The 25,350-nt window shown below is 42.4% G+C and overlaps 1 protein-coding gene across 1 annotated transcript in view; it reads right to left on the bottom strand.

Moving 5' to 3' along the window:
• The window catches only part of PAPPA (pappalysin 1), a gene marked incomplete at both ends in the record, with an annotated part of 177,410 nt that extends 157,091 nt beyond the window's left edge, over positions 1-20,319 (bottom strand). The window contains one exon of the mRNA XM_082327351.1: positions 19,923-20,319. Coding sequence (XP_082183477.1) covers positions 19,923-20,319 — 397 coding nt within the window. The remainder of the gene's footprint in view (positions 1-19,922) is intronic.
• Positions 20,320-25,350: the final 5,031 nt, after the last annotated feature.

A 25,350-nucleotide genomic window follows, 5' to 3' on the forward strand; every position in this document is an offset into this window, starting at 1 on the left:
GTGGAAATACAGAGCCTAATACAGCTATGCCTATTTAACGTTGAGAATTTGGCCCAAGGCTCTTTGCAATATCAAAATCTTTATATCATCGCCACTTAGTATTAAATTAAGCATATATTCTGTACTGTTTCTCAAATTTCCAGTCACTCATATGCTCAATGAGATACCTTAAAGCCTGAAAACAGGGAGGTGAGAACACTAAAACAGCAAAACATGAATTTGTAGTGGCTGGTTAGTTTTGAACATTACATAAATCCTCCCCTTCTGATAACAAAACCCTGTAGGCTGCAACAGAGCAGCCACTGGCATGGACAATCATATTAGTGACACTTCACTGAGCCTATTGTGAGAATATACCCGCTAACAGTATATAAGAGCTTACTGCAAATAGATCTGGTAGGCTGGGGTTAGTAAGAAATTATTAGATTGTGAGGATTTTGAGGCGTACGTGAACACACAACACTGCATAACCCGATGGCACACAGGAGTGAGCTTCAGTCCTTGCAGTATTATAACAGGGTCATCCTTGGACTGGGTATTGCTTTTACAAGGGCTCCGTTGTATACAGTATCAGCGTAAACACGTATTAGTGGGAAGGTTGGCTTCTTATCTAGATCTCCCTAAGCATTTCACAATAAAGCTGCAGAACCAGTGGAGACTGGTACTTGGTTAACAAACTGTGGCTGTTTATGATCTAATAACTAGGTTTAGGCGGGCTTTTAGATGGATAGCAAAAAGCACATCCTTCACAAGGGTCAAACTTCAGTCCCTGCTATAAAGTGTGGGACCACAGGAATATTCCATAGAACAAGGGTAAGGATATTCTAATATCTACAAAACAATTTATTTGTCTGCCTTGTTCTCAGAAACAACCGAATATTTTTGGTTGAAGCTTGGAAAACCAGTATGTGTCCAGGTTATTAGAGATGATCATAACACATACAGACATAGGGACAGTATTAAGATAGTACAGGCAGGCTTCATTTTGATACTACTTAATTTTAAGTCATGGACTCTGCAGCCATCAGCATGTTCCTTCAGGGAATCACTGGTGTATGTCATAAATATGGGAGGCTTTGCATCAGGCTTGATTCAGACAAGCATTCAGGTTGGTGGCTGCCAGATTGAGACACTCCAGTGTGGCCCACTGATAAGCGGAGTTTAGTGTTTATGAAAACCCAGATATCCTTCAAATATAGGGAATGGAAAGCCATCAATAAGTTTGTCGGTTTGGCCTAAAGAGACTTGAACACACAGCTTCCAAGTTTATCTATGCTCACTGATCAGCAGAACCAGGTTACGAATTAACCATCCTATTGTAGCTGAGGCAGCATATTCACCTTTAGAGAAATCCAGCATTAACATCATTCTTACTTTAAAAGCAGATGTTACAAAACACATGGATACATATCAAGGGGCATGCATGAAAAATCACCCATCTTTCACAGATGCATGCACAAGTAACACACACAAAACTGGAAGCACACACAAACCTGCAAAAAAGGACATAAATACAATGGCACACCAGAAGAAGCGTCACTCTACACACACAGATGAATGCACCCAGCAATGTGCTTGGTGGAACATACATCACCTCTGCTTCCACGTCTCCTCCTCCTCCCTGCACTATTAACCAAATACTGATTAGCTGTCAAAACTCTACAGAGAAATTTACTCTTGTGCATGCTGACACGGAGTAGCTTTCCTTCCTTTTGTAAGAGTTAATGCTTGAGAGCAAACACAGAGAGCATCTTCTACGGAAGGAACAGACACGTAAGTACCATAACTTCCAGGCAATCTAAATGATAAAGTGGTATTTCTGGGCTTATTTTAGAAAGCAGCAGAGAGAATTGATCATAAACTGGGTCAAGATAGGTCAACATACCTCAGAGCAGATCAGATGGCCAGAGCATCCCAGGAGGAAACGTTCTCCTGGAAGGATTATTAGGGGCACATCTGTGCCATCAGATGACCGTGCACAATACCCATCAGCTCACTGGGAGTTCAATATGGCATTTCCTTTCAAAATGTGCTTTGTGCCTGACAAGCACTGCAAGTCAATCAGCTGCAAGCAGCAGCCAAGCCCGTAGCCATGCTGGAAAAATGCCCAACATGCTGCCCTATGGAACCCCCTCGATGGCCAGAAACGTGGAGCGGCAAGAAGTGGAGGTCTACACATGAGATTGCTTGTGGTGCTGATCAAAATACACAGCAAGGATTGAAGGGGGGGGGACAACAACACAGCTTGTTTTGCTTTTTAGAATTCCCTTGTCTCTGACCTTTACAGCAGCTTTAGGGCAGCACTGGAACCAGCTGAGCAGTTACTACTCCCAGTTGCAGAGAGGAGGGCTTTTACACCATTGCACAATGCATGTGTGTTTGTGGGGGGGGGAGGTTAGGGCTAGAGAACAAAGAAGGAAATCTAGTGGCACCTAAATCAAACATTATGATCAATGAAGGAGTGGGAAGGGGACCTGGGGAGCAGGGACAACCTTACAACCTTTCCGGGACCAGACAGATGGCCAACATCCACATTGTTACAAAAACAAAACAAAACCAAAAAATTCCATGAATGCAAACTAGGGCACCCTGCGAGGACACTGTAAAAATCACATCATGATAGCTTAGACTTGTCTTTGTAATTGAGAAGCATTTCCACATGAAACAGTTCTAGTTATTTAATTGGATTTTGAGAACATTCTTGGTCAGATACTTTGCGAGTGCAAAACTGAGTAGTTCCAGTGCATTTACACTGATTTATACCACGCAAGGTCTTTGCCTCTGTAGGAATTAAATATCTTATTGTAAAAATATCTTAGATCTTATCCAGACTCAAATATCTTATTGCGTCTGGCCTTCCCATACGACTGCATCTTTCCTGTACTAATAGAAACAACCGAGGAATTTCCCAACCTTAAAAGAAACATCTCCAATGCAATACACGGAACAGCATGCGATAACAGCAGGCAGAATGGAGCTGATTGTGCCTGTTTTCTGCTGTCGCTTTTGAAAGGGATCCGGGCCTTCTCTAATCATGACTATTTTCATGCCTCAAATTCCCCGCTCCATACTTGCATACAAGTTCCAAACCCATACACAAACCACAGAGATATTTCTGCTTTCTAGGAAACATCCTGCTGAAAAAACCTGCCTCTCTAACATGATATAACTATTATAGTATGCATTCCAGATAGGTTAGTATGTGGTGACTACAACCTAAGTATATAATTTTAGATCTCTATTTTTCTGCTCAGTTTGAATCCAATTCCATTTGTTTTGGTATGATTTTCCTCCTGGAAATACCTGAGCCTGTATTTTTCTGCTCTACAAATATCAGTGATCACTTGATCTGTGAGCACAAATAAACAGACATCTAAAAGAAAATTCTTACACGGATACTCACAATGTCTTAGAAGTGTACAGAAACAAATTCACACCTATTAAACCGAAGGCTGTAGCTGAAAAGTCAGCCTTTAGTTCTTAAAGGATAAGATGGGACAGCGATGGGCAAACCTCCAAAAGGTCATAATTCTACTTCGCTTTCCATAAGAGTTGCCAAAGTCAAATGCTTCTCAGAAGTAATTGACCTTCTCAAGTCTGCAGAACTGGGAGAAAAATGTAAAAGAAACAAGCTACCTTGGAAGATTTTTGGCAATTCTTGTGTTTAGCTGAGCAGCAGGAAATATCGTATATCCAACCTTTCTTATGTTATTTCAGCCCTTCCACTTCTGGTTAAATTTGGAACCAAAGAAATGAAGACTAATAAAATAGCATGTACATGTACTACTTTCTCTGTGCATAGGCCTATATATATACATGTGCACATGGTTTGAGGGAGTAGACTGGGGCATTTTGAGCACTTGACTTAAATTTGAATTTTAAGGAACGTTCTCCAGCTGGGGATTGCTCAAATGAAAAAAAATCCTGTCTCAGAACACTAATTACCTTCAATGGATCTTTGGTCTATATTTTCTGTTTGCAACTCAGCCAAAGTCACAGGAATAGGGCATTTCAGCATGCAGCCTACATACCCTTCTCAACCTCTGTTCTGCCCTGAGACTGTGAGACAGACCACCCAGCAAGGAGACGACAAGCAAAAGTCACCCCAGGCTTGTTCTCTGCTTTCTCATTCACTTCTTTGTTTTTAATGGATGTCTGCTGTGTTAGCTTCACAGTTCTGACACTGTCAATGCTCCAGCTTCCAGAGGGAAACATTGATTTTGCTCCCTGAAGTTTGTATTCTGGAGGTAAATTCTTGGCTTCATTGAAGTCAACAGTAAAACTCTTACTACCTTCAATGAGAAAATATTTCAGTCTTGTTTTTCAGCTTGTCTTCAGACTAGCACACTGGACTGTTTTGAAGGGGAAAAGTCAAGTCATTGCTCAGCACACCATTCTGGTTAACAGTGACAAAATCTAAACAAGATTAACAATATATGAAACTGAGCCCGACAATTCAACTATAGTGATGCCCAGGAGACCCTACAAAGACCTGGAAATATTATGGAGATTAGAAATATCCTACCAGTGTCAAGGAGAATCCATAGAAATATTGGAAAATTAAAGGATTTGAAATTAGCATCCTAGTGCTACCTGCGCTTTACTGTTCTTCAATTATTTTTGCAGTAATAGCTAAAAACCCAGGATAATCTGACATTAGAAGCACTCAGACACAATACGGGTGAGGACTGAATTAACTCCTCTTTAAAGAACTTGTAATTTGGAAAAACACTGAATTTTAATTTGAAAGTTATGGTGACAGTCCACCATTCTACTCAGAAAGGTTTTTCAATGATTGACTACTCTCGGGGCTAAAATACTGCATTTTCTTTCTGTTCTGAAGTTGCTAGTCCCCATGTGCATCCATTAGATTTACTCATATCGTCTATTATTAGATTTACAACCTCGAATTATCAGATTAATATTCCTCAAACATATACTTAAAGATCATGATGATCAAGTCACCTCTTAATCTTCTTAAGTCAAATACTTTAAGACTTGTTACAAATCATATAATTATTGTCATTGTTAATTTTTTTTCTCTAAATCCTCTTTCATACAACATCCTTCTTAAACTGTGGACACCAGAACTGGACAAAGTACTTCAGCAGCAGCTACTCCAGTGTCAATACAAGGATAACACCACCTCCCCAGTCCTGCTCAATGCTTCCTTGTTTACATAGCCAACGATGGCTCTAAACCTTTGGCCACCAGCATCACATTGGCAGCTCACGTTTACATGCTTCAACTATTCCGACAGGCGGTCACTCCAACACATTTAGCTTCCAGGTGAGAGACCCCTCCCCCACCAGCCATCCTTTATGTATGACCTGCCGCCCGTCTTTCTATATGTATGACTTCACATTTGGCTTTAGTCTAATGCATACTGTTTGCATGTTCTCAATTTTTGAAAACACCCAAATGAGAGTCCTGTTTTGGTCATTGTTTACCACTCCCTGAACTCTGCAACATCTGCAAATTTTATCAGCACTGATTTTATGTTTTCTCGCAGGTTGTTGACAGAAAATATTAACTAGTAAAGAGCCAAGATTGCATTGTGCTGAATAGGAGGGAATGTGGCCAGAGTAACACTGTTCAGGCAATAACTCTGTTTTTCAGTAGGGGAAAATAAATACCTGTGATAGTCATGAATACGAGCTTACACAAGTCAAGAGAAAAAAGATGGGACAAATAGATAAGTAGGAGATTGGCAAGATATACCTCTGTCTTTTTCTCTCTTTGGCATTCCACAACTTCAGTCTTCTCTTTATAGCAGCACAGTGCTGGAGGGACCTAGCACGACCCTGGCCAACGGGACTTCTCGGCTGAGCATTTCTTCTTTTTGGTACAATGGAGTGGCATTTACCATTTACAGCATCATATATGATCAAAGCGCTGCACTGATGATATTACCTCATCCTTACAAACAGCATCTCTCTGAGGGCTGCTGAGAACCATTATCCCGCTCTCACAGGTGGAAAGGACAGAGCTGAAGGCACCTCAGAGCAATTGCAAGGTAGCGACTAAAACCCCAGAGCAACCTGTCCGCCTCCAGCCACTATGTCCCAAAATAAGCAGCTTGAATTAGCAGAAGAGGGAGCCTGCTTCTCTCTCACACAGCAGTTTCATCACTGCTGAAACAAACACCCTTTCTGTCTCCCAAAGCATCTAATTTATCGCTGAAGGAAATCTCTGTTCTCTTCCCGAAACCACCAGCCAAAAAGAAACCTCTGCCCTTTGCAAATGCCTCTGTTTTCTTCTCTGCCAACTTCTCTGTCTCTCCTTTCCTTACAGAACATCTTGTTGCAATGCCCTTCTATAATAATTTTCACATAAAAACGTGTGCCTTGTCAAGCTTGCCCTGTCACCAGTGTTTGACAAGTGTCAGAGAAACCCCATAAAAGGCAGGCTATGAATTCGTCAGTGCAAAGGACACCATGTGTTGAACACATTGACAGTTCTCAATAAATAACATCCCTGCTGAACATCTGGTTGGATTTCTTGGGTTTGGAAGAATGTTGGCCACATTGCCTACTTACGTGCATCCTCCTCAATGATGCACAGAAAATTCTGTGCATGGGCAGTGGAAATACATCACTTCCAGAAGATACCAAAGTTGGTTTTTTGGGTTTTTTGGTTGGTTGGTTTTTTGTTTTTTTTTTTTTTTTAAATTGTATCTGAACACAAGTTTAGATCCTGACTCAAGGTTTATGGCCAATTTCAGACATACAGATGTGCAATAAAATGTTGGTTTCTTGATATATGTGCAAGAGACGTTCGTCCTGAGGGAGGGAAGGTGAGAGATGGGTGATGGTAGGAAGAGCTATCCTAATCTCGTTTCCTTCTTCCCTCTCTCTCATGAAATACATAGCTCCCATTTCATTTAGTGCCTTCTTAAGTATCTGAGTGCAGAAGCTGTTCACCAAAACAGTTTGGCCTTCACAGTGTGAGACAAAAAAAACGTGGTTGGGGCAGAAAGGCCCTTGCTTCTCTGCCTCTGCCATCAGCGCTTGAGGCAGAATGAAGAGTTTGGTCCAGTGCTCAGCTTCCTACCGGTGTCTTCCTCCATGAGTGCAAGTGCTCCCAGCCCACCTTTGCTGCCAAATCCCAACCCTGCAGAAACCTTCGGAGAAGAAACACAGACCCCTCAACAGTATCATTTTGCCTCTGTGAGATGCAGCTGCTATTGCTTCCCTCTCTGGCCTGTTCCATGGAGCCTGCAGGTGTTTCGATACGGCCATTTCCCAGTAAAACTGGTGGTATGCTGATGTTTAAAATAAAATAAAATAAACCCCTAGTATTACAGTGTATAGCTGAAGACCACCCCTGTTTGAGCATTGCCTTTGGTGAGACATAGAATGTAAACAGTCTGTTTGATTAAACCATCTCTAGCGAGAGGACTTTGGGGAATTCCAGTCTTTCCCAGTGCAAAGAGCAGAAGATACTCTGCTCTTCATTAATTCAGAGCTCTTCAAAGGGCAAGAATGAATCGCTCAACTTTGCTCCTAGGAGAAACTGTTGACAGTTATCCTCGAATTCTTGGAGAAAGTTCACCAGTATAAATCAGGTCCATTTCCACCACCACCCCACCCCCCCTTCTTTATTTAATCTGTTCACAGGCAAAGGGATTGTGCAACAACTGATAAACTTTGTCCATGCTGCAATACAGAATGCTCATTTCTGACTGTCTTCCCCCCCACTGGGGTGGGAGGTGAAGAGACCGCACTGGAATAGTCTTACAGGTAACTATTAATTACATGCCAGAAAATATTTGTACAATAAGAGAAACCGCTCTTTCAACAAAAAGCAACAGATAAGACTATTTTAAACCATCACATTTTAAGATGTGGAGATTCTGCCAGCACTGGAGACCTTTTGTAATACATCTAAAATGTCAAGGCTCTTAGAACTAAAAGTGGGACCACAACTTTCACATCTATTATATCTTTTAAAAAAATCCCTTATTCCCATTTTCCAAAGACACTCCTTATGGAAGAGGGGGAGCCTGGGATGGTGACATGAGCACTGCATTGATACCACACCTCTGCACAAGTGAGGAACCACAGCCCTAACCAGTGCTGCCTCCCTCATTCTCAGAGCTCTTCTTTATTTGATGATTTTCCCATGCATTTTGAGTAGCCAAAAAGGCTTTTTAGAGGATCTGAGTGTCTCCTGGAAGGAAACAAACACATAATTGCCTCACCTCCTATCTGAGACCACCAAGGTGCAGTACTAAAGGCACAATCCAGGAACAGTCACAAGAAAATGGACTTGGGTTCGCCCTGTGCTGTAAGGGGTTTGGGGGACCTCTGGAGTAAGTTAAAGCATTTTGTGTTTTCCAGCTGACAGCACCTTTACCATGCCCATCTGTCCCTTGTTCCAGAGCTCATGGTGACTACACAGTCCCATGTTATCTACTTCCTTGGGTCCTGCTCACTCCTACCTCCTTAAGCTGGTGATTCTGTGAGAACGACGTGCAGCACCAGATGCACCAGCCTCGTGCTCAGACTATAGTAGGACAATTATCCTTTGGGCTATTTTAGTCCTTTTACAGCGTTTGCACAACTCAAGAGCAACAGTTTTGACAGGAGCCAGAATCTAGATTCCAGTGTTTAAAGAAAAAACACAAAAACAAAAAACAAAACAAAACAAAACCAAGACAAAATCAGTGCATCTATCAAGAAGAAATTCTAGAAGTTCATTGAAGCTGGCTCAGGGTTCCCAAATACTGTCCACGCTGATTTTAAAGCAAATTGAGACTATAATTTTACTCCCTTCTTTTATCATATTTTCCGTGACGAAGGGCAAAGAAGAGAAAGATGCGTAGTTAGATGGACAGGCAAACATCTCATCGAAGAAACTCCTACAAGCAGATGCAGAGTAGGAAACATCCAGCAACCCTGCTGGCTCCAACCCACAGCCTGGACCTGAGTGCATGGTTGATTTTCATTAACTAACTCTTCTTCCTGTGAGCTTCCTCTGAGGGTGTTTGTTTATAAACAGAGGAGGGGATATTATTGCTGGAGACGGGACAGTATGGGAGGGGGTGAAGGAGTTTAGGGCCACAAGACTGGAGAGCAGAGTTCAGAAGTGTTTGTTGCCAGAAACACAAAGGGCTCACTGTAAAAATGGTATATGGCCTAATTTCACAGTCTAGAGGGATTATGATAGGTATATGCAGAAAATGCTCCAAAAAGTAAAAACAACCTCACATTGTACAAATGTTTCCCACTGCATCACCATAACCATTACACACCCAAATTAAACCATCGACAGTGGTGACGGTGGTTGGAGGTTGTTCTCCATGACATCCACTTCTCAGCTTGTTCATTTTCCCCATTGCATGCACTCTGTCTCTGCCTCAAATTCTACACGTTCATCGGTCTGGAGCAGCCCCTCTCATTTCCTCTCCAAAGGAGTTACTCTAGGTTTACATTGGTGTGTTCAACAGCAGAATCTGGCTTGTACTGCTCACCCTTCCCTCTGCCAAGTACATGTTTCAAAATCGTGTGCGTAATGCATTTAGTTAACATTTGCTTTTTCTCCCGGTACTCCTTTTCTCCCTGAACATCTCCATTCATGAGCTACAGCACAGGAGGCTTCCAATTCTTGTCTAGTTTACACTGAAAATAATACCCATTAAATTATCACTGGTGAAAGGTGCTGTTTTGACCTCAGAGAGGCTGCTCTGTTTATCCACAAGACAGATGCAATGTAAGACAGTAGTAATGCAAGCTCCAGATTTCAGCCTTAGCACCTCAGTCTGTACAAGCACAGATTCTGCTGAATTCAGAACAAAATTGTGTGGATTGTACAACGTACAGCCTCCCTGATGATGCCCCCGACAGAAACACTGGTTGTTTAGCCATGAGAGCATGCACTCGATGATGACCCCTCCCCAAAACAGTCTGGGGCACTCACATGCTGTGTGCAAAGCACCTTCTGCAACCACTCACCTGGTGCATATTTAACTATGGGATAAAAGAGTTCTTTTTGCCCTTAATTAATAACCTGAGATATCCAGAGACAGATTTTTCAGCATTTCCTAGGAACATGCTTGGCAGTTACAACTTACATATTTTACAAGCTGTTTCAGCAAATCAATATATCAATCAATGTGCAGATGTATCAAAAATATCAAAGTACTCCAATTTAAATAAGAGCACTCTGAACTAAGGGGCTTCGGTGATATTTACTTTTCTCTCCCATTATGGGCTGCATACGCTGTTCCATTTGAGAAATACAATAATTCATGCTGATTCAAACATCACCAGCATGTCTAGGTCAGAGATATTAATTCCAGACCATCTGATTTTCTGCCATGTCCAAAGAGCTCATGTCACAAATGCCAGCTGCCTTCTTCACCCGTTGCCCATGTTACCAGTGCTTTCAACAGTGTGACACCAGGTGAAAGACTTCATAACCACCATCAGCTCAGTACAATTACCCAGCAAAGAACCATCCACAGCTACAAGGAAACGTCCTACAGGAATTAGGGTGTGTTGACTTCACATGGAGAACAACCCAGGCTGAGGAATAACTATTATCACCCCTAAAAAAAGAGTTTAACAAAAGGCCAAGCCTGCTGGGATCTGTGACCAACACACTGCCAATCTTGGACAAATCAGAGCATCCCTCCATTCCTCAGTTTCCCTGATTTTAAGGGCAACGTTCTCTCACGCCTGAGAAACTTATCACCACCATCAGCGGGATGTCTTGAGGCAGTTATCAGGACTGCAAAACCGCAATCTTACTGCAACGATAAAGGAAAATAACCATACTAGGATACATTAGAACAGGAGAAAAAAAACCCTACATTTAAAACTAAGTAACACTGGTAACAGTGAAGGCCTTTCCTTTCCATTTCTTTCTCTGTCTTAAATAAAACAAACAAAATAATGGTGATAAGATCTCTTTCCTCAATCCAATGGATGATCTTTGTGAATATGCTTCCAACACTAACAACAGAGAATAGGCAAGGAAGAAAACAAAGGAGGAAAGGAGCCTGCAGCTGATGCTCGGTGTCGGGAACAGGGCTGTTCTTCTCCCAATTCCATGACGACAGAAGACTCCTGGGAATCAGATGAGGGAGGGGAAGATGGGTCAGAGGAGAGAAATCCATATGGGAAAGTGATTTAAAGCAAATAAAGAGACAATAAATTAGATAAGGAAAAGGAGGAAAAACACAGCAGAGGGGAGGAAGGAGAAGAGATAAAAGAGCCCGAAGTATCACTCAAAAGGAAGACTCAAGGAAAGCCTACCAGACCCCAGGAGTTAATCAGCAAAGAACAGAGCAGTTTTCTTCTCTAACACAGCAATGCTTTTGCTTTCATGAGCTGGTATCATATCTCTCAGATGCTGCTTCACCAGGCCAATTCCAGATGCTTCTCAGTTTCACTTCACCCTCACTGCCTTTTTGTGAGAACAACGGCTCGCTCCTTGTTTGTGTACTGCTAGGATGGATATTAAACAGAACAATATCAATAATTCCCAGAAAATATGCATGAGCATATGCCTGACTAAGCACACAAACAGACAGCCTGCTTACCCTATGTTCCCACAACACTTCCAACACGAGTTGGCTGAAGCCACCAACCTGGTGGCCACCCTTGGTCTGCAAGGAGGGGACACCATCCTCCTCTGGCAAAAGAAGATGAGAGCTACAGAGAGCGCAGGTTTACCCGCGGCACATGCTCGCTAGGGAGGAGGAAACCAGCAACTGTGCGGAGCAGGAACAAGGGAAAGATGGGGAAATCAAGGACACCAGAGAACAGAGAAAGAACTGAGACTATGATGGTGATAAGAGAGGGTGGAGAGATTGGATGGGAAAGTTACATACTTACATCACCCAGCAAAACAGAAAACTGGACAGCGTGTTTTGAATAAGTGATCTTTTTAACACCAGGGGGAAAAGAAAAAAAAAAAAAAAAAAAAAAAGAGAGAAAGGTTGAAAGAAACAGATGCCAAAGTGGGATATAGAGTACAGCAAAAACAACTAAAACAAACATGTCCCCTTCCCCTGGCCAATTTCTCTGACATTAGGGCTTCACAATTTTTCTTCTCCTATATCCAGAGCAAGAAAGGACAGCAAAATAAAGGATGTTAAAGCAAGGACCATGGAAGGGTCCAGTCTGTAGAGGAGGGATGCAGGAGACTCTGAAACCGGAGCCTAAGCCAGAGTCAGTCAGGGTCAATGGTATTTTTTCATGATCTTGAACAGGTTTAGGATCGAATCCATGCTGCCTGCATAAATCTAACATCATGAAGCCAGCCCCATTCTCACGAAGGGATAATCTGACTCGTATTTATATTTGTTCAGTTTTAACTATGATACATACTGCACTCTCACTTGGTGCTGGCAACCTTAAGGATGTTGAATAGTCCTCAACTAAGCAAATTGTTCTGATCCTTATGAACAAGGATAGCAGAAAGCAAAATTTTGGGATAAGATATTCACTCTTGTTCTCTTTTTTAACTTGCCTTTTTGAGTTCTGCTCTGCTCTTGTTCAGAGTAAGAGTACTTTGACTTCATGGATGGCTTTGGGCAGAGTAAACTTTATAATAGGCACTAACATAAAATCAAAGCAGTTTACAAGATCTGCCATTTGTGTCAGAATATATGGGGAAATAAACAAGCTGCTCTTCCTTGATCATTGGAGTTTAAATGCTCTATTGATCTGGGAAAAAAATCAAAGGTGCTTTGGAAATTGTGTGTGTATATGTGCATGCATGCTCACACCAGAGAAAATGAAGAGAAATGTAGGGACAAGCAGAAATTAGCAGAAGAACATTCAAGTATTTCTTCTCCACAGAAAGCTGAAATAAAACTAAGAAATATATCCAGATGTCAGCTACCCCAAGGTAGGGAAATGCCCATAGAGCAACGTAAGTATAATGTCAGAAGAAAGGTACACCTTCATTTTTAGAAGTCTCATTTTTGGGAAAATAAACAAACAAAAAGGACAGCACAGTCAATTGTTCTGTGGCCAGAACAATGCATGAAGCAAATGCCCACAACCTAGGAAACAGAGAAGTCCAATATATTTTGCATGTCTGAAATAGAAAGAGCAATATATACTGATCATGGAAAGGCAGTATTAGATGAAAAATTTAGTAGTATTGAGAGAGGAGGTTAAATGAAGAAAAAGATATTAGACTAACTAATATAGTGGAGAGAAAAATGTAGAGGGTTTTGATCAAACGAGTTTTTTCTGATGCATTTTCAGAATAATCTGGAATACAAGATTTGAAGAAGTAAAAATGTAATAAAGTGAACGCGTTCATTCTTAGTATGACGCGATGTAGGAACTGCCACACAGACTAAGACTGGAGAAGGGTGGGAAATGTTTGATAAAATATTTTTCTCAGGAAAAAGGGAAATTAATCAAAACAGACTATCTGTGAGAAAGGATCAGTTTTGGCAAATATTCTAACTTAAAATTTCAATAGAAGTTTCATAACTGTCAAAACACCTGATTCTTTTTTAACTTTCTGAAAACAAGAAAGCTGATATCTTTTGCCAGCAAATGTTTTTCTTTCTCATACTTGACACTTTTCTAAACCAATGCTTTGGATTTTAGGTACTTAAGATGTTGTCAATCTGTCCTTCTCTTTTCCTGTCTTACATTATAGCAGTGACTCTTGGTCTTAGCTAAAGATCTTTGGTTTATAGCAGAGCACTGGGAAATTTTCTGTGGCCTGTGCTATATCAGAACCTACAAAGTGGATATTCTATGAATGTTTGGACTAATTATCTGCTGTTATATCCCTGACACTGCAGGGGACTGAATTTGGCAACCCAGGTGGTCCCTTTTCTGCTTCTGCTCCTATAATTTCTATCAGAGAAAAGAAAAGAGGAGCTGAAAAAACAACGGCTAAAATTGGAAGCAAAACTATTATACAGGAACATTTCAGCTGACCCCAGCCATGGAAGGGTTTATTTTTGTTTTTTCAATATGTCTTTTTGAAAAAAGCCACTATATTTTGGCTCTTTTTTCTGTCTCAGGCCAGCATGAGCAATGAAAGTCCAAGGTGAAAGCGCTCAGTTAATCCTGTGGTCTTGAGAGCACCTAAAACCCATTGGTCCTGCAGTATTTTTGTGTAAAAGCTGCTCAGACAGGCGTCATGGCTGCACCTCTCTTGCAACAGACCTGAGGAGCTTGCCATTTATGTCCTGACAGAGCCAGATCCAGGCTCCAAAGATGGCATTTCTCCACCAAAAATCCATGCTCCACCCAGCTGGCATGCCCCTGCTGTGTTTTACTGGGGTCGGGCCCCAGTGACCAGGGAGGTGCCCGCCGGTGGTTCAGCTCTTTGCTGTTCAATGCACCCGGCCAAGGACCTCTCCCGCCCTTGGCAAAGGCTAACGAACATACGAAGCTTGTGGAGCAGCATCAGCAAACTCCTGGACCCACTTTGAAAGTGGAGACCTGTCCCATTCTTCATGAGAAAGGTGAGTGGCACCTACCTTTGTGGGAGGGTCTGGGTTAGGATTCCTGGGGAGCCAGCATCGCCCCTCCCAGCTGCTGCAGCGCTCAGTGAGACCTCTGGGATTTGGGATTTAAGTGCATCCCTCACTATGCCATGTGTGGCTGGGGCTGATGTTGGGCACCTCCACCTCCACTCAGCCTCGGGATCCCCTTGGCCATCTGCAATGCTCCCCTGGTGCCATGTGGGGAGGTGACGTGGGGACCCGGAGAGCAGCTTCGACCTGATGTGATAACTTTCAGGCATCTGAATCACCGACCGGGTCTCTCTTTCCACAATACCTTAGCGTGCGAAGGCTCTCCAAGGGCGGCTTCTCTCCCTCACCATCAAGGCCCGCCCGCCGCAGCCCTGCTCTGCGCTTCTCCGGACGTCTTCACAAATCCCTGAGGAAAGCCCTGCTCCCGCTCTCTCTCCAAACACCATCCCATCAGCTTGCTTTCTGCCTCGCGCGAGTTTTTCTAACTGAAACAGGCTGGCTTGAAATAAATCAGGCTGAAATGAAGCTTGGAGAGGCGAGCTCAGCCTGGGACACATCTCCATGCCTACAGGAGATGGCCATACATCATTTAGGAATCTAAATTTACCATCCTTCACACACATAGAGTCAAATTTCCCTCTTTCTTTTATTACCATTTTATTAATTAGAGCAGCCTACATGTAAGTGCTTTAATAAAAAAAAAAACAAAAACCAACAACTTTCTTCTAACTGTGCTGTTCTGACTCTAGTGTGCAGCTGGTCAAAAGAACAAGACCAGTTAAAATCGGAAATCTTATGGAAGGAAAAATTCTTTTTCTTTCCCAGTTTCTGACTCTTGTCCCAGCTTCTGCAGGCTGAAGGGAATGTGCTGTTCAAATGCAAATACTTAGTAAATAACAAGCCATGCTGTATTTTTTCAGTGGCCTATTAGTCAAGCCTTATCCTGATCCATAGTCGCAAAGTGGCTAATCATTTGAACCCATCTACAGGGAAGCCAAAACCACACAGCTACCTGGAGCCTACAGCAATGGTGTACTGAAGGCTTGTGACCCTGCAGGAGCATCTGGGCAGGCGTTCAAGCTGCTGTCACTTTGGTCCAGCCATTACTCCACTCCACCCATCACGCCCATCACCCTGGGACCTGGCACATGCCAGTGCTAATTAAACGACAGAACTACAAGCTTTACCTTTCACTTATTCTATAGTCCTTAATTCTTGCACTTCTTTACACATCAAAATAAGAAAATTCATGCAATTAAAAGACAACAGGCTATTGAAGATGAGAAAATGCTGTATTATCTCTCTACCTATTATTTTAATGCCAGTGAAACTCAGAGTAAACTCTCTATTGAAAATGTTCTCAAGTTCCCAAAACACCCGCTAGAAGGATCAGCTCCAGGGATAGGACCCAGCTCACCGATTCTACCTAAAGTGTATTTAAATCAATATCAGACTCCAAACCTTCAGAAGGGAACCAAATTAACCCCCAAAAGTAAACATATACTCTTAAACCCTGTGGAGGGAACAGACCTATGCAGTGTCAATTACATATCTTTATAATTGCCCAATTATTGGACCCCAACACAGATGTTTCTCAGTCTCTTACATACAAGAACTGTGGCTTTAAGTGAGCTCCACTGTGCTGATTTTGGCATTTCTTTCCCTTTGGGTTCTGCTGCAGTTTTATGTTCATCAAGGACTGAAGTTGGGAAAACATAGGCACTCCCTTACATACGAAGCTTTATTAAGTTGGGATCATGCTCTCCGTTGGCAGGCAGAGGAACAGAGAGACAGAAGAGAATGAAATGAGGAAGGGGAAAAAAAAGCAAAACAAAACACAAATAACTTTCACTCTTCAGAGCAGGCATGCCATCTTACTCCAGCTCCCACTGCTGATCATTCATCCCGCTCCTCTCAGCTCCCAGCCAGTAAAGAGTCAACATCTCATTCCTATGAAAACATGAGCTATCCCGCTCCTAAGCCATACACCAGAAAACACACTGACAGGGACTCAGGAGGATCCTGTTTCTTAGGATGGAGTTGCATTTCCACAGTAGAACTGAAATATCTTTGATTGCAACAGAAGCAAGGTCAACAGTGCTTTGAAGCGTCTTATTTTGCATGGCATGGGTATTACCTAACTTGACTACAGTCTGGACCTTAACTCCTTCCTTCACAACTAGAGGTGCATTCAAAGACTCTACAGGGGAAAGTGCACAAACTCCCATGATTAATACCATGTGCACATGTGTGTGTTTGTAAGAAGGATGTACTGTGCTGTGTGGTAGGTACGCACATCCAAGGAGTGTTTGTCCAAGAACTACGCGGCCCAGGGAGGGAGGCAAGTACGCACGAGCCGAGAGCTGCCTCCACTGGAGAGCCGCACCGCGGGAGCTGCACAAACGAAGCACAGCCCAGCTCCAAAAACGCCTCTGAGCTTTTTGCGTAACACAGATCAATGGGTCAGACTTCCAGTTTCCCAACAGCTTTTCCTGACAAATGCCAGAACAGATATCAGTGAAGTCAAACAGGGCAGCAATAACATCACTGCCAACCAGCGTGAAAATTGGCAGAGCCTGGCACCAAGGACTGCCTATCATCAGAGACAGGGCATGGCCCGGCACAATGACGAACCCACTTAACAGCGCTGTAAAATTAGCCATTTATGAAAACAAATTGAATACTGCAGCAGAGGGTGACGTAAGGAGAGTTGGCTCCAGACAGAAACAGAAACTCCTGTAGCCTGGATTAGCAGAAGAACTCCGTTATATCAGGGCTCAGGCACAGAGACTGATAACAACTCGGGTCCTACATGAGATTTTTAACAGACGCAGCAGGCTTCCCCTATAGGCACATATGTGGCTCCTATACGACTTGCAGTGACTACTTATATGTCAGCAAGGACAGATGGAAGGGGAGCAGTCAACACAGGCAGAGGGTGGGGGGCAGAAAGCAGATGAAGAGGACTCCAAAAAAGAGGTGTCTTCCAGTCAATCCTGCCCTGTCCCTCACATCTGTACAATCATGGTTTCCCACTTTGCAACTGGGTTGGAAGTTGGGGAGAAACTCACTTCTGGCACTGTCAGCAAATTTGACCCAGTCCCTGCACCCCCGCAAACACCCAGAGGGGCTCTTGAGTTCAATGGGGTCCTACACAGGCAACTTCAATGGCAGAACAGGGCTCCTGAGTCTGTCACATCCCAAAACAGTGAAAATGAGAAAGCCAAGAGTTTTGGCAGCCAGAACCCTTGATTTCCTCATTGAGGGAAGCGTAATCTCTCCCTAAGCTTGCTGCAGGTCTGGGAGGCTGTGGTGTGCAGAGGGTACTCCAAGTGAGTTCCTCTTGGACCTCTTCCAGGTGTTTACACACAGAGCCAAACCTGGCTCCTCTTCAAGAGTGTGTGTGAGGGGAGGGGAGGGAGAGCTTAAAAATAAAATAAAAATCACAAAGTCCTCCCGAGCTGAGTTGCAAGCTCTATGGTGCAAAACTGGGGCATTTCTTTTCATTTTTCACAGTGGAATGTTATTTCCATGCATAAAATGGGTCAAGTGTTTTATACAGGCAACAACCCAAGCTCCCCCATCCAATTAAAGTATTTTACTACAAATGATCTTTGTGTGTGTTTGTCTAGGTTCCCCATTGTATGAATTAGAGATACTTGCACCAAAGACAGACATGGGGTCTTAGGTGTTGGATTAAGCACATTAAAAAATACACTGACTGTGTTTTGCCACTGATGAGATCCATGTAAACCCAAATTCTGCCTTTCCTAACTTGAAAGAGAAGCACTTTGAGCCCTGGGGTTTAAGTTAAGCTTGGGAACCAGGAGAGTAGAGTATGAGAAAGCCAGGAGAAATAAAGCAAGTAATTATTTTACCTGTGAAATTACGCATCTGCCTATCCTACGAAAGGCAAAAGGGACCAGCCCATGCCCAGCACCTCCTGCCCACCCTGGCAGCCACACACCCCCCGTGTCCCCCTCCTCACAAGTGAGCAGAGCAGCTGGGATTGGGGAAAGTTAAGGAAATGCACTGCTGAGTTCATCTTAGTTTTTGTTTTCCTTAGGACAAAGCAACTTTCTTGCGAGACGACGCAGGTCAGGGATGGGGCAGCGGAGATGGAGAAAATCGCAGAAGGGAGGGTGGCAAGGCAGAGGCGAGCTGGGCTGGCGAGGAGCAGCCGCGGTACCACCAGCACAAGCATCCGCTGCCTTCTGGTAGGAAGTGACTCCAGTTAAAGGGAAAGGGGAAATCCTCCCTGTCTCTTTAAGGCATCCTAGGACATGGAAACTTTGTACTTTCAGGGAATCTCCTTGCCAAAAGAACTGTAAAACATGTCTTCCTCCCCCCCCCCCCCCCCCCCCCCGCCCCATACCCGTTTCTCTTTTTGACTTGTTTTCTTTTTTTTTAAGGGCATTTCCATTTTCTATGACTTCCTTCAGAGCGAAGATGGATGTGGCGACATTTATAAGGGTTTGTAACCCTCCGAAAAGTATCCGATTTCACGACAACTTCGCTGCACTTTATCACTAAAGCGGGGAGAGGGCGGGAGGTGGCAGGAGGGAGGGGGAGAGGGCGCGAACGCGGGGGAAAAGGACCCAAATTCATGATGGGCTCATAAAATTTAAATAAGAAAAGTGCAATATTCCTCATTATTGTTCAGCTCAGACAGCTTAGACTGGTAGCTGCTTTGAGTACTAAATGATTTTATAGGGCTATTTGACCTTACAATCATTTGTGTTACACTTGCCATTTCTAAGGGGAGACAAAAATACTCAACGCATCCTCTAGCTGCAGTGTTAGTCCCAGCCCTAGCTCAGTGTCGAGGGGTTGGGAACTTTATAAACTCATTTGATTCATGTGAGGTTTCACAATAGCCAAAAGTTCCTTTATAGGTTTTTGGAAACCACATGCTAATATTGCATCTAAAAAGGTAACAGCAAAGTACACTAAAGAGCTAATAAAACTAAGGAAATCGTATAGGGACCTTAGATATGCATTTCTTTGCAGCCACACACCAGACACATACATTTCTTTCCATACATGCATACAAGCTACTTTCAAATGCTCTATTTACCATTTTCCAACCTGAAAACTAGGTAAAAACCCACTGTAAGACCTCCCTCTCCTATCTGCATCTTAATCCGTACACACAGAAATAGAGAAACTACCCAGGATACTGCCATTTCCCTATTCAAAAGTTTACATAACTTTTTCTGCGAGCATATACTTTCAGACAGTTTGCTGAGCTCTGGTATTTCACGAAATATATATATAATAAACGCACCCAAGCGTGTTTACACATGCACTCACATCCATATGTACGTTGCAAGGCACACACGCACATTTAAATGTACACACACATATACTATACACACGCACGCCTACAGCTGGCTGTTCTGCCGGCTCCCGAAACGTAAAAGGGATGCTGCAGCCACAGGCACGACAAACTACCTACCTGCAATGACAGCCGGGGATCTCTGTCCTCCTTCAGCTTTCAGCCACACTTGCAAAGTGAAGGCATCTCGGGGCAGCTCAATATCTGCCTTCAGCCGCAGCTGATCACCTTGTCCACTGAAATAGAGCGCCCTGCTCGGGGTAAGGGACTCCTCTTCGTCCTCTACCTCCCGCTGTTGCCTCCTGCGGGGGACATGCCCAGGCTCCAGCCCAGCAGTGGAGCGCCTTCCTCGGGCTAACCTGGTGGCACAGGTGCCCGGGGCAGTGTAGAGGAGCTGGCGGCTGTGCCTGGTGTCCCTTCTTGCCCTGCGGGAGCGCTCGTCCATCCCACATTCGGGTCCACTGGCTAGGGCTGTACAGAGAAGCGCAAGAGGCAGCAGCAAACTCCAGAGCTGCATTTCCAATCTTCCCCCCCCTTCTCCCCTGCAAATCCTCCCGATCTGCCAGCTTTGGGCTCCTCCTTGCCTTGACTTTCTTCTCTTGTTCACCCTTCTTGGTATTTGCTCTTTTTATAACCCTTCTCAGTTGCTTTTTCTTTTCTTTTTTTCTTTTTCTTTCTTTCTTTTTCCTGCTTATAGTTTTTTTTTTGCCTTAAAACAAATAGAAATAAAATAAATCAAAACTCCTTCTTGGTTGAAATGTATTTCTCTGTTCTTCCTCCTCTATCTGTCTTCTTCTCCTCTATTCCTCCACAGCTGGAATTCCTCTCTCTCTTCTTTTCTCTGCTGGATTTTCTTCCCTTTATTTTTTTTCTTCTTAAAAAAACCACACACACACTCGCATACACACACAAAACAAAACAAAAAAACAAAACAACCCCCCCAGCTTTCTCCAAGACTCAGACCCACTGATTTCCCTCCCCCCCAAAAGATGCTCTAATCTATTTATTTTTTTGGCCTCCTTTATAACATAAGCCACAACCCCCTCCTTCCCCCCAACCTCCCCCCCTCCCTTCTTCTCCACAAAATGAAAGAAAAGAGAAAAAGCCCCTCAGAAGATGAGTAAACAAGAATATGCTAATCTACTCTAGGGTGCTCCACCTTCCCAATTGAATGATTCCCATTAAAACTGCAGGGATCATGACTAATCAATCAGCTTGAAGGAGCAGATAGCTCCAGAGGTTCAAACACTTTTGCTGTTTTCTTTTTCCCCCCTTTTTTCCTCTCTTCCTCTTTCACCCTATCACTTTCCCCCCTCTTATTTATTTTTTAAAGAAGACAATCAAGATGAATGGATCAATGTGACAAAAATCCTGCACCCCCCTTTTTGCAATCTCCCCAGCTTTCTTTCTCAGTCCAGTCCAAAACACACATTCCTATTTTTTTTTCTTGGCAAAAGAGAAAGCTATTTCTCCTCTCAGACTCCCCGTTGCACTTTGCTGGTAAACCTTATGCTCCTCCGCAGCACATAAAGAGTCTTGAAACTTGAGTCTCAGATATTTTTTAATTGCTTGCTTTCTTTCTTTCTCTCTTTTTCACTCTCTCTCTCTTTTTCTAATTCTTTTTTTTCCTCTTATTTTTTTCGTAAAGTTATGCAATCAGCCAGGCTCCCCCTTTTGTGGTCCCCCTCAGTGCAGTTGTGTGCAGCTAATCCAAATGTTGCATCAAAGGTCCCCATCGAATCATCAGGAGCTAAAAGGAGAGAAGCTTTTTGAAGAGCATTTGCCTTCCAGAAGCTGTAGCAACAGAGCAGGATTTGGCTTTTGAATGCTCCAAAGACTCCTGGGTTTTTTTGAAATAATAATAAAAAAAAATTATTAATTTTATTGGTGGGTTGAGTCAAAAAATCCTCTCTCAATATTGCTAATTTTTCAGTCTAAGGAATTCAGCTCCCCTGGTTTCCTTGGCTTAGTTGTAGCCACAGGTAAGATTCTGGCTGCTTGCTGGTTTGTAGATCTCTGTTTCTGAGCTGGGACGTTTCTTTTTTTTCTCCTTTTTTTTTTTTTTAATATTTTTTTCACTCTTGAACGATCTCAAAAGCTCCCCCTCATGGCAACAAAAAGGATTTTTCTAAGTACTTAATAAGTGGAAATGACTTAGCAGTAGCACACTCTGAATCTACGGGACACTATTCCACTCAGAAGCTGTCCAGTAGAACCAAGTTAAATCTTACCAAATTCAGTGATACACCCAGTAACCCACATCATCCTCTTCTTCCATCTCAAAATTAACAATTGTCACACCTTACTTTCCTGTAAACTTTTAACAGCAATCACGCAAGACATTTTTCCTGGGACTGTAATCTTTCTGCTTTTGCAGATTACCCTATTAGTATGAGTTTGTTATGACTACTAACACTTAAAATATACATGATAAAATTAATGAAAGTAAATTTTTCAATGAGAAAGAGTTGTTGGATGCTTGCAAGGCTTCTGAGACATGATTTTTCAGTTTCTTACTAATTTGCAAACACCGAAGAATGTACAATTGGCATTTTCAGAGCTCTTGGATATATCCACAAAGTCCCACCAGAAGTCACCAAGAACTACAGCTGACCAGCCCCTCTCTAACCATACAGACCCTTCCTGCACAACAGCCTTACTCACAAGAGAGACACAAAACACTGGCAACATCTACAAAGTTTTTAATAGAAGACCTCAAAGCAATTAAGCCTCTCAACAACGAAGAGGAAATTGTTAGCTAGGAAACAAACTATACCACGGTATAAACTCCCATAAATGTCCCGAAGAACTCAGAGGGATACAAAAAAGACACTTATGCGTACGTGCCTGCTCGGCAGAAACAATTTAAGATCAGAGCTTAAGTACTGCACTTTACTATTCTATTTTAATACATAGAGGACAGTGCAAATCAAACAAAAATTCAAAAATTTAACGTGAACCTGTTCAACTCCAAATAAGAGCTAAACCAGAAAGAGTCCTGCTGCCGGGGACACTGCTTTCTCCACTTGACAACTCCCTCAAAGTCCCCGGGAACTTTGCGCACATCAAGTCTGGAGGCTCTTTAACTTAACACGGGTTCCAGTTTTTCCAGTGGAAAAAGCTAATTCTGTGAAATCACAATGTTTCTTAGGGACATTACGATTTGGCTGAAATCATCAAAGAAAATTATTGAAACATTTCAATTTGATGGCACTGCACCATTTCATTTTGAACATATTTGACTTTCTATCTCTTACAATATTACTGGCAAAAGAAAGGGCTTCACTGTGACCAAAACACAACACTTCAATGCATCAGACACCAATTCCAGTAACAGATTCTGGGGTGTTCTTGCTACAAAGGAAAGGCCCAAAGCTCAGCTTTCTGTACCCATGGAAGACAGAAGAAAGTACAAAAAGATAGAATTTATCTCTAGAGCATGAATGTCGCATTTAATCAGTTTTATTTCTAAGACATAGCAAAAGCATAAAGAAAATGTGATACATAAACTCTTGAGTCCTGAGTGATAAAGAACAGAGAGTGGAAGAGAGGTGATTTTAGGAATAGGGAGTAAATCTGTGATTCCTTAAGTCTGTGGGTCAGATCTAACTTCCCTGACAACAGATGAAATTCTACCCTGCACAGATGGACATTTATTCTCTGCTTAAGCCAGTACTTAAGTGATGTACGGGCCTTCTGGCAGAGGGGTTTCTACCCAAGGAGAATAATCCTCCTGTTGAACTCGAGTGGAGTATTCTCCTAAGTAAAGGGAGCAGGATATTGTCCTGCATCTAGAGGTATTTTCACAAGAAAAAAGAAAAAAGTACCAAACCCTAGATACACATATAGAGACAAGAATTAAAATAGATATTTATGATATTATGCCAAAAAATAGCATTGAGCTACATGCTGTATGCAGTCATTATAAGTAGAAATACTCAGCAGGAATCTTAGCTGAAGCTGCCAATAACTCCCAGGTTCAAGACTAGAGCTGAGTGAATAAATCATAACAAATAATGGTTTTGTCAAATTTCGACTTTTTTTCCTCCTATTTGCAAGCAGACTGCAAAACCTCTCAAATATGTATGAAATTATATGCCCATTTCTTCCTCATATTTGTATTTCTCTAAGGCCAATTAGCACACAATTTACTGTAATGTACACATTTTCACATTTGTTCTGTGTTAATTAGGCAAGGAAGTCACACAGCATTATTTTTGGCTCCCTGGGGGGCAGGTTTAATCACTCTTGATATAGTAAAATTACTAATTTTACATATGATGGGAGATGCCACCATTTGAAACTCTCGTTGTGGAAAGCAGCACTGGCTCTTCAAATTATTCACATGAAGGTCAATTAAAAACAATGTTTCTTGAAAGTCGAGCTGAAAAGTCTGCCAGTTACAGCTGAATTGAGGCCCTACTATTTTGGGCAAGTATTTGTACAAATTTGTCCTCACTGTGCACAACTCCATCAGTCACAGCAGAGGTTTGCATGGGTTTTACCCCTCACCGATATTCCAATCAAGTCTCTCCGAACTTGGCTTGGGTTGAGGATCGCAGAAATGCAATCCAACAGCTACTCTGTTCAGAATCAGACAGGGTCCAGACACTAGATTTTAATGCAACTTGTTGGATTCAGGGAATATTTTATGCAATCAACAATGGTATGATAGGAATCACGCTGCCTCCACAGAGTAGTAAGGAATGAAACCCAAAGAGCAGAAAATAGCTTCAAAGAAAAAGGGATTTGGACATTCCGGGTTGTGAATCCCATAAAGTCCAGCACCTCTTAGGAGACAGATAGAGCCACTCGCTTGGTGTCAAGATGGTGAGACAGGGTTGCCTTAGGTGGAACATGGCTACAGCTCCTCGTGAGCCCAAGAAAACGCAGAAATGCTAATAACTGAAAAACCAACAATAAAAAAATGTCAAACATGTTCAGCCCTGGAAAAGATTTAACAGAAGACCTAATTTGAACTCAGTGTAAATTCTCCAGTTTTTCAAATGTTTTCTCTATCTGTCCTTCCTCTTCCTATTTTAAAAAGTACGAACACTTAGAAGCCTGTGTTCTGCCTTTATTGTCTCACTCCATACTAATAACAATCCTGATTTTATTGGTCCTTTATAACTATTGCCTGCATACTCATAATTCCATGCAACTACACTAACTTGAGCAGAAATCAGAACAGCAGCACTACATTGCCTTTACTAGTGGATAAGAGACTCTTCTACTGCTGTTCCCCGAGTTGTCCCATATGTAAAATACATGCTATGTTAATTTACATCAATAAAACGGCTTCACATCAATTTGAAATATACCATTTAATCCAGAAAAGTTTACTGAACAATTAAGGAGTGCAATAAATGACAATCAAGACTAAGCATATAATTGATGACTTTATAAAGGTATCAGTAATTTTATAAGGTAATTTGCAGTCAGTGGCTATAAATTCCTATTTAAACCTGGCATACCACTCTTTTCTGCCCTGCAGAGAGCTGTATTTCCTAACAACACTGATGCCTGTTCGCCTAGAATTCGGTTACTT

The sequence above is a fragment of the Platalea leucorodia genome (assembly GCF_965183815.1).
Source record: "Platalea leucorodia genome assembly, chromosome: 15".
NCBI classification, from domain to species: domain Eukaryota; kingdom Metazoa; phylum Chordata; class Aves; order Pelecaniformes; family Threskiornithidae; genus Platalea; species Platalea leucorodia.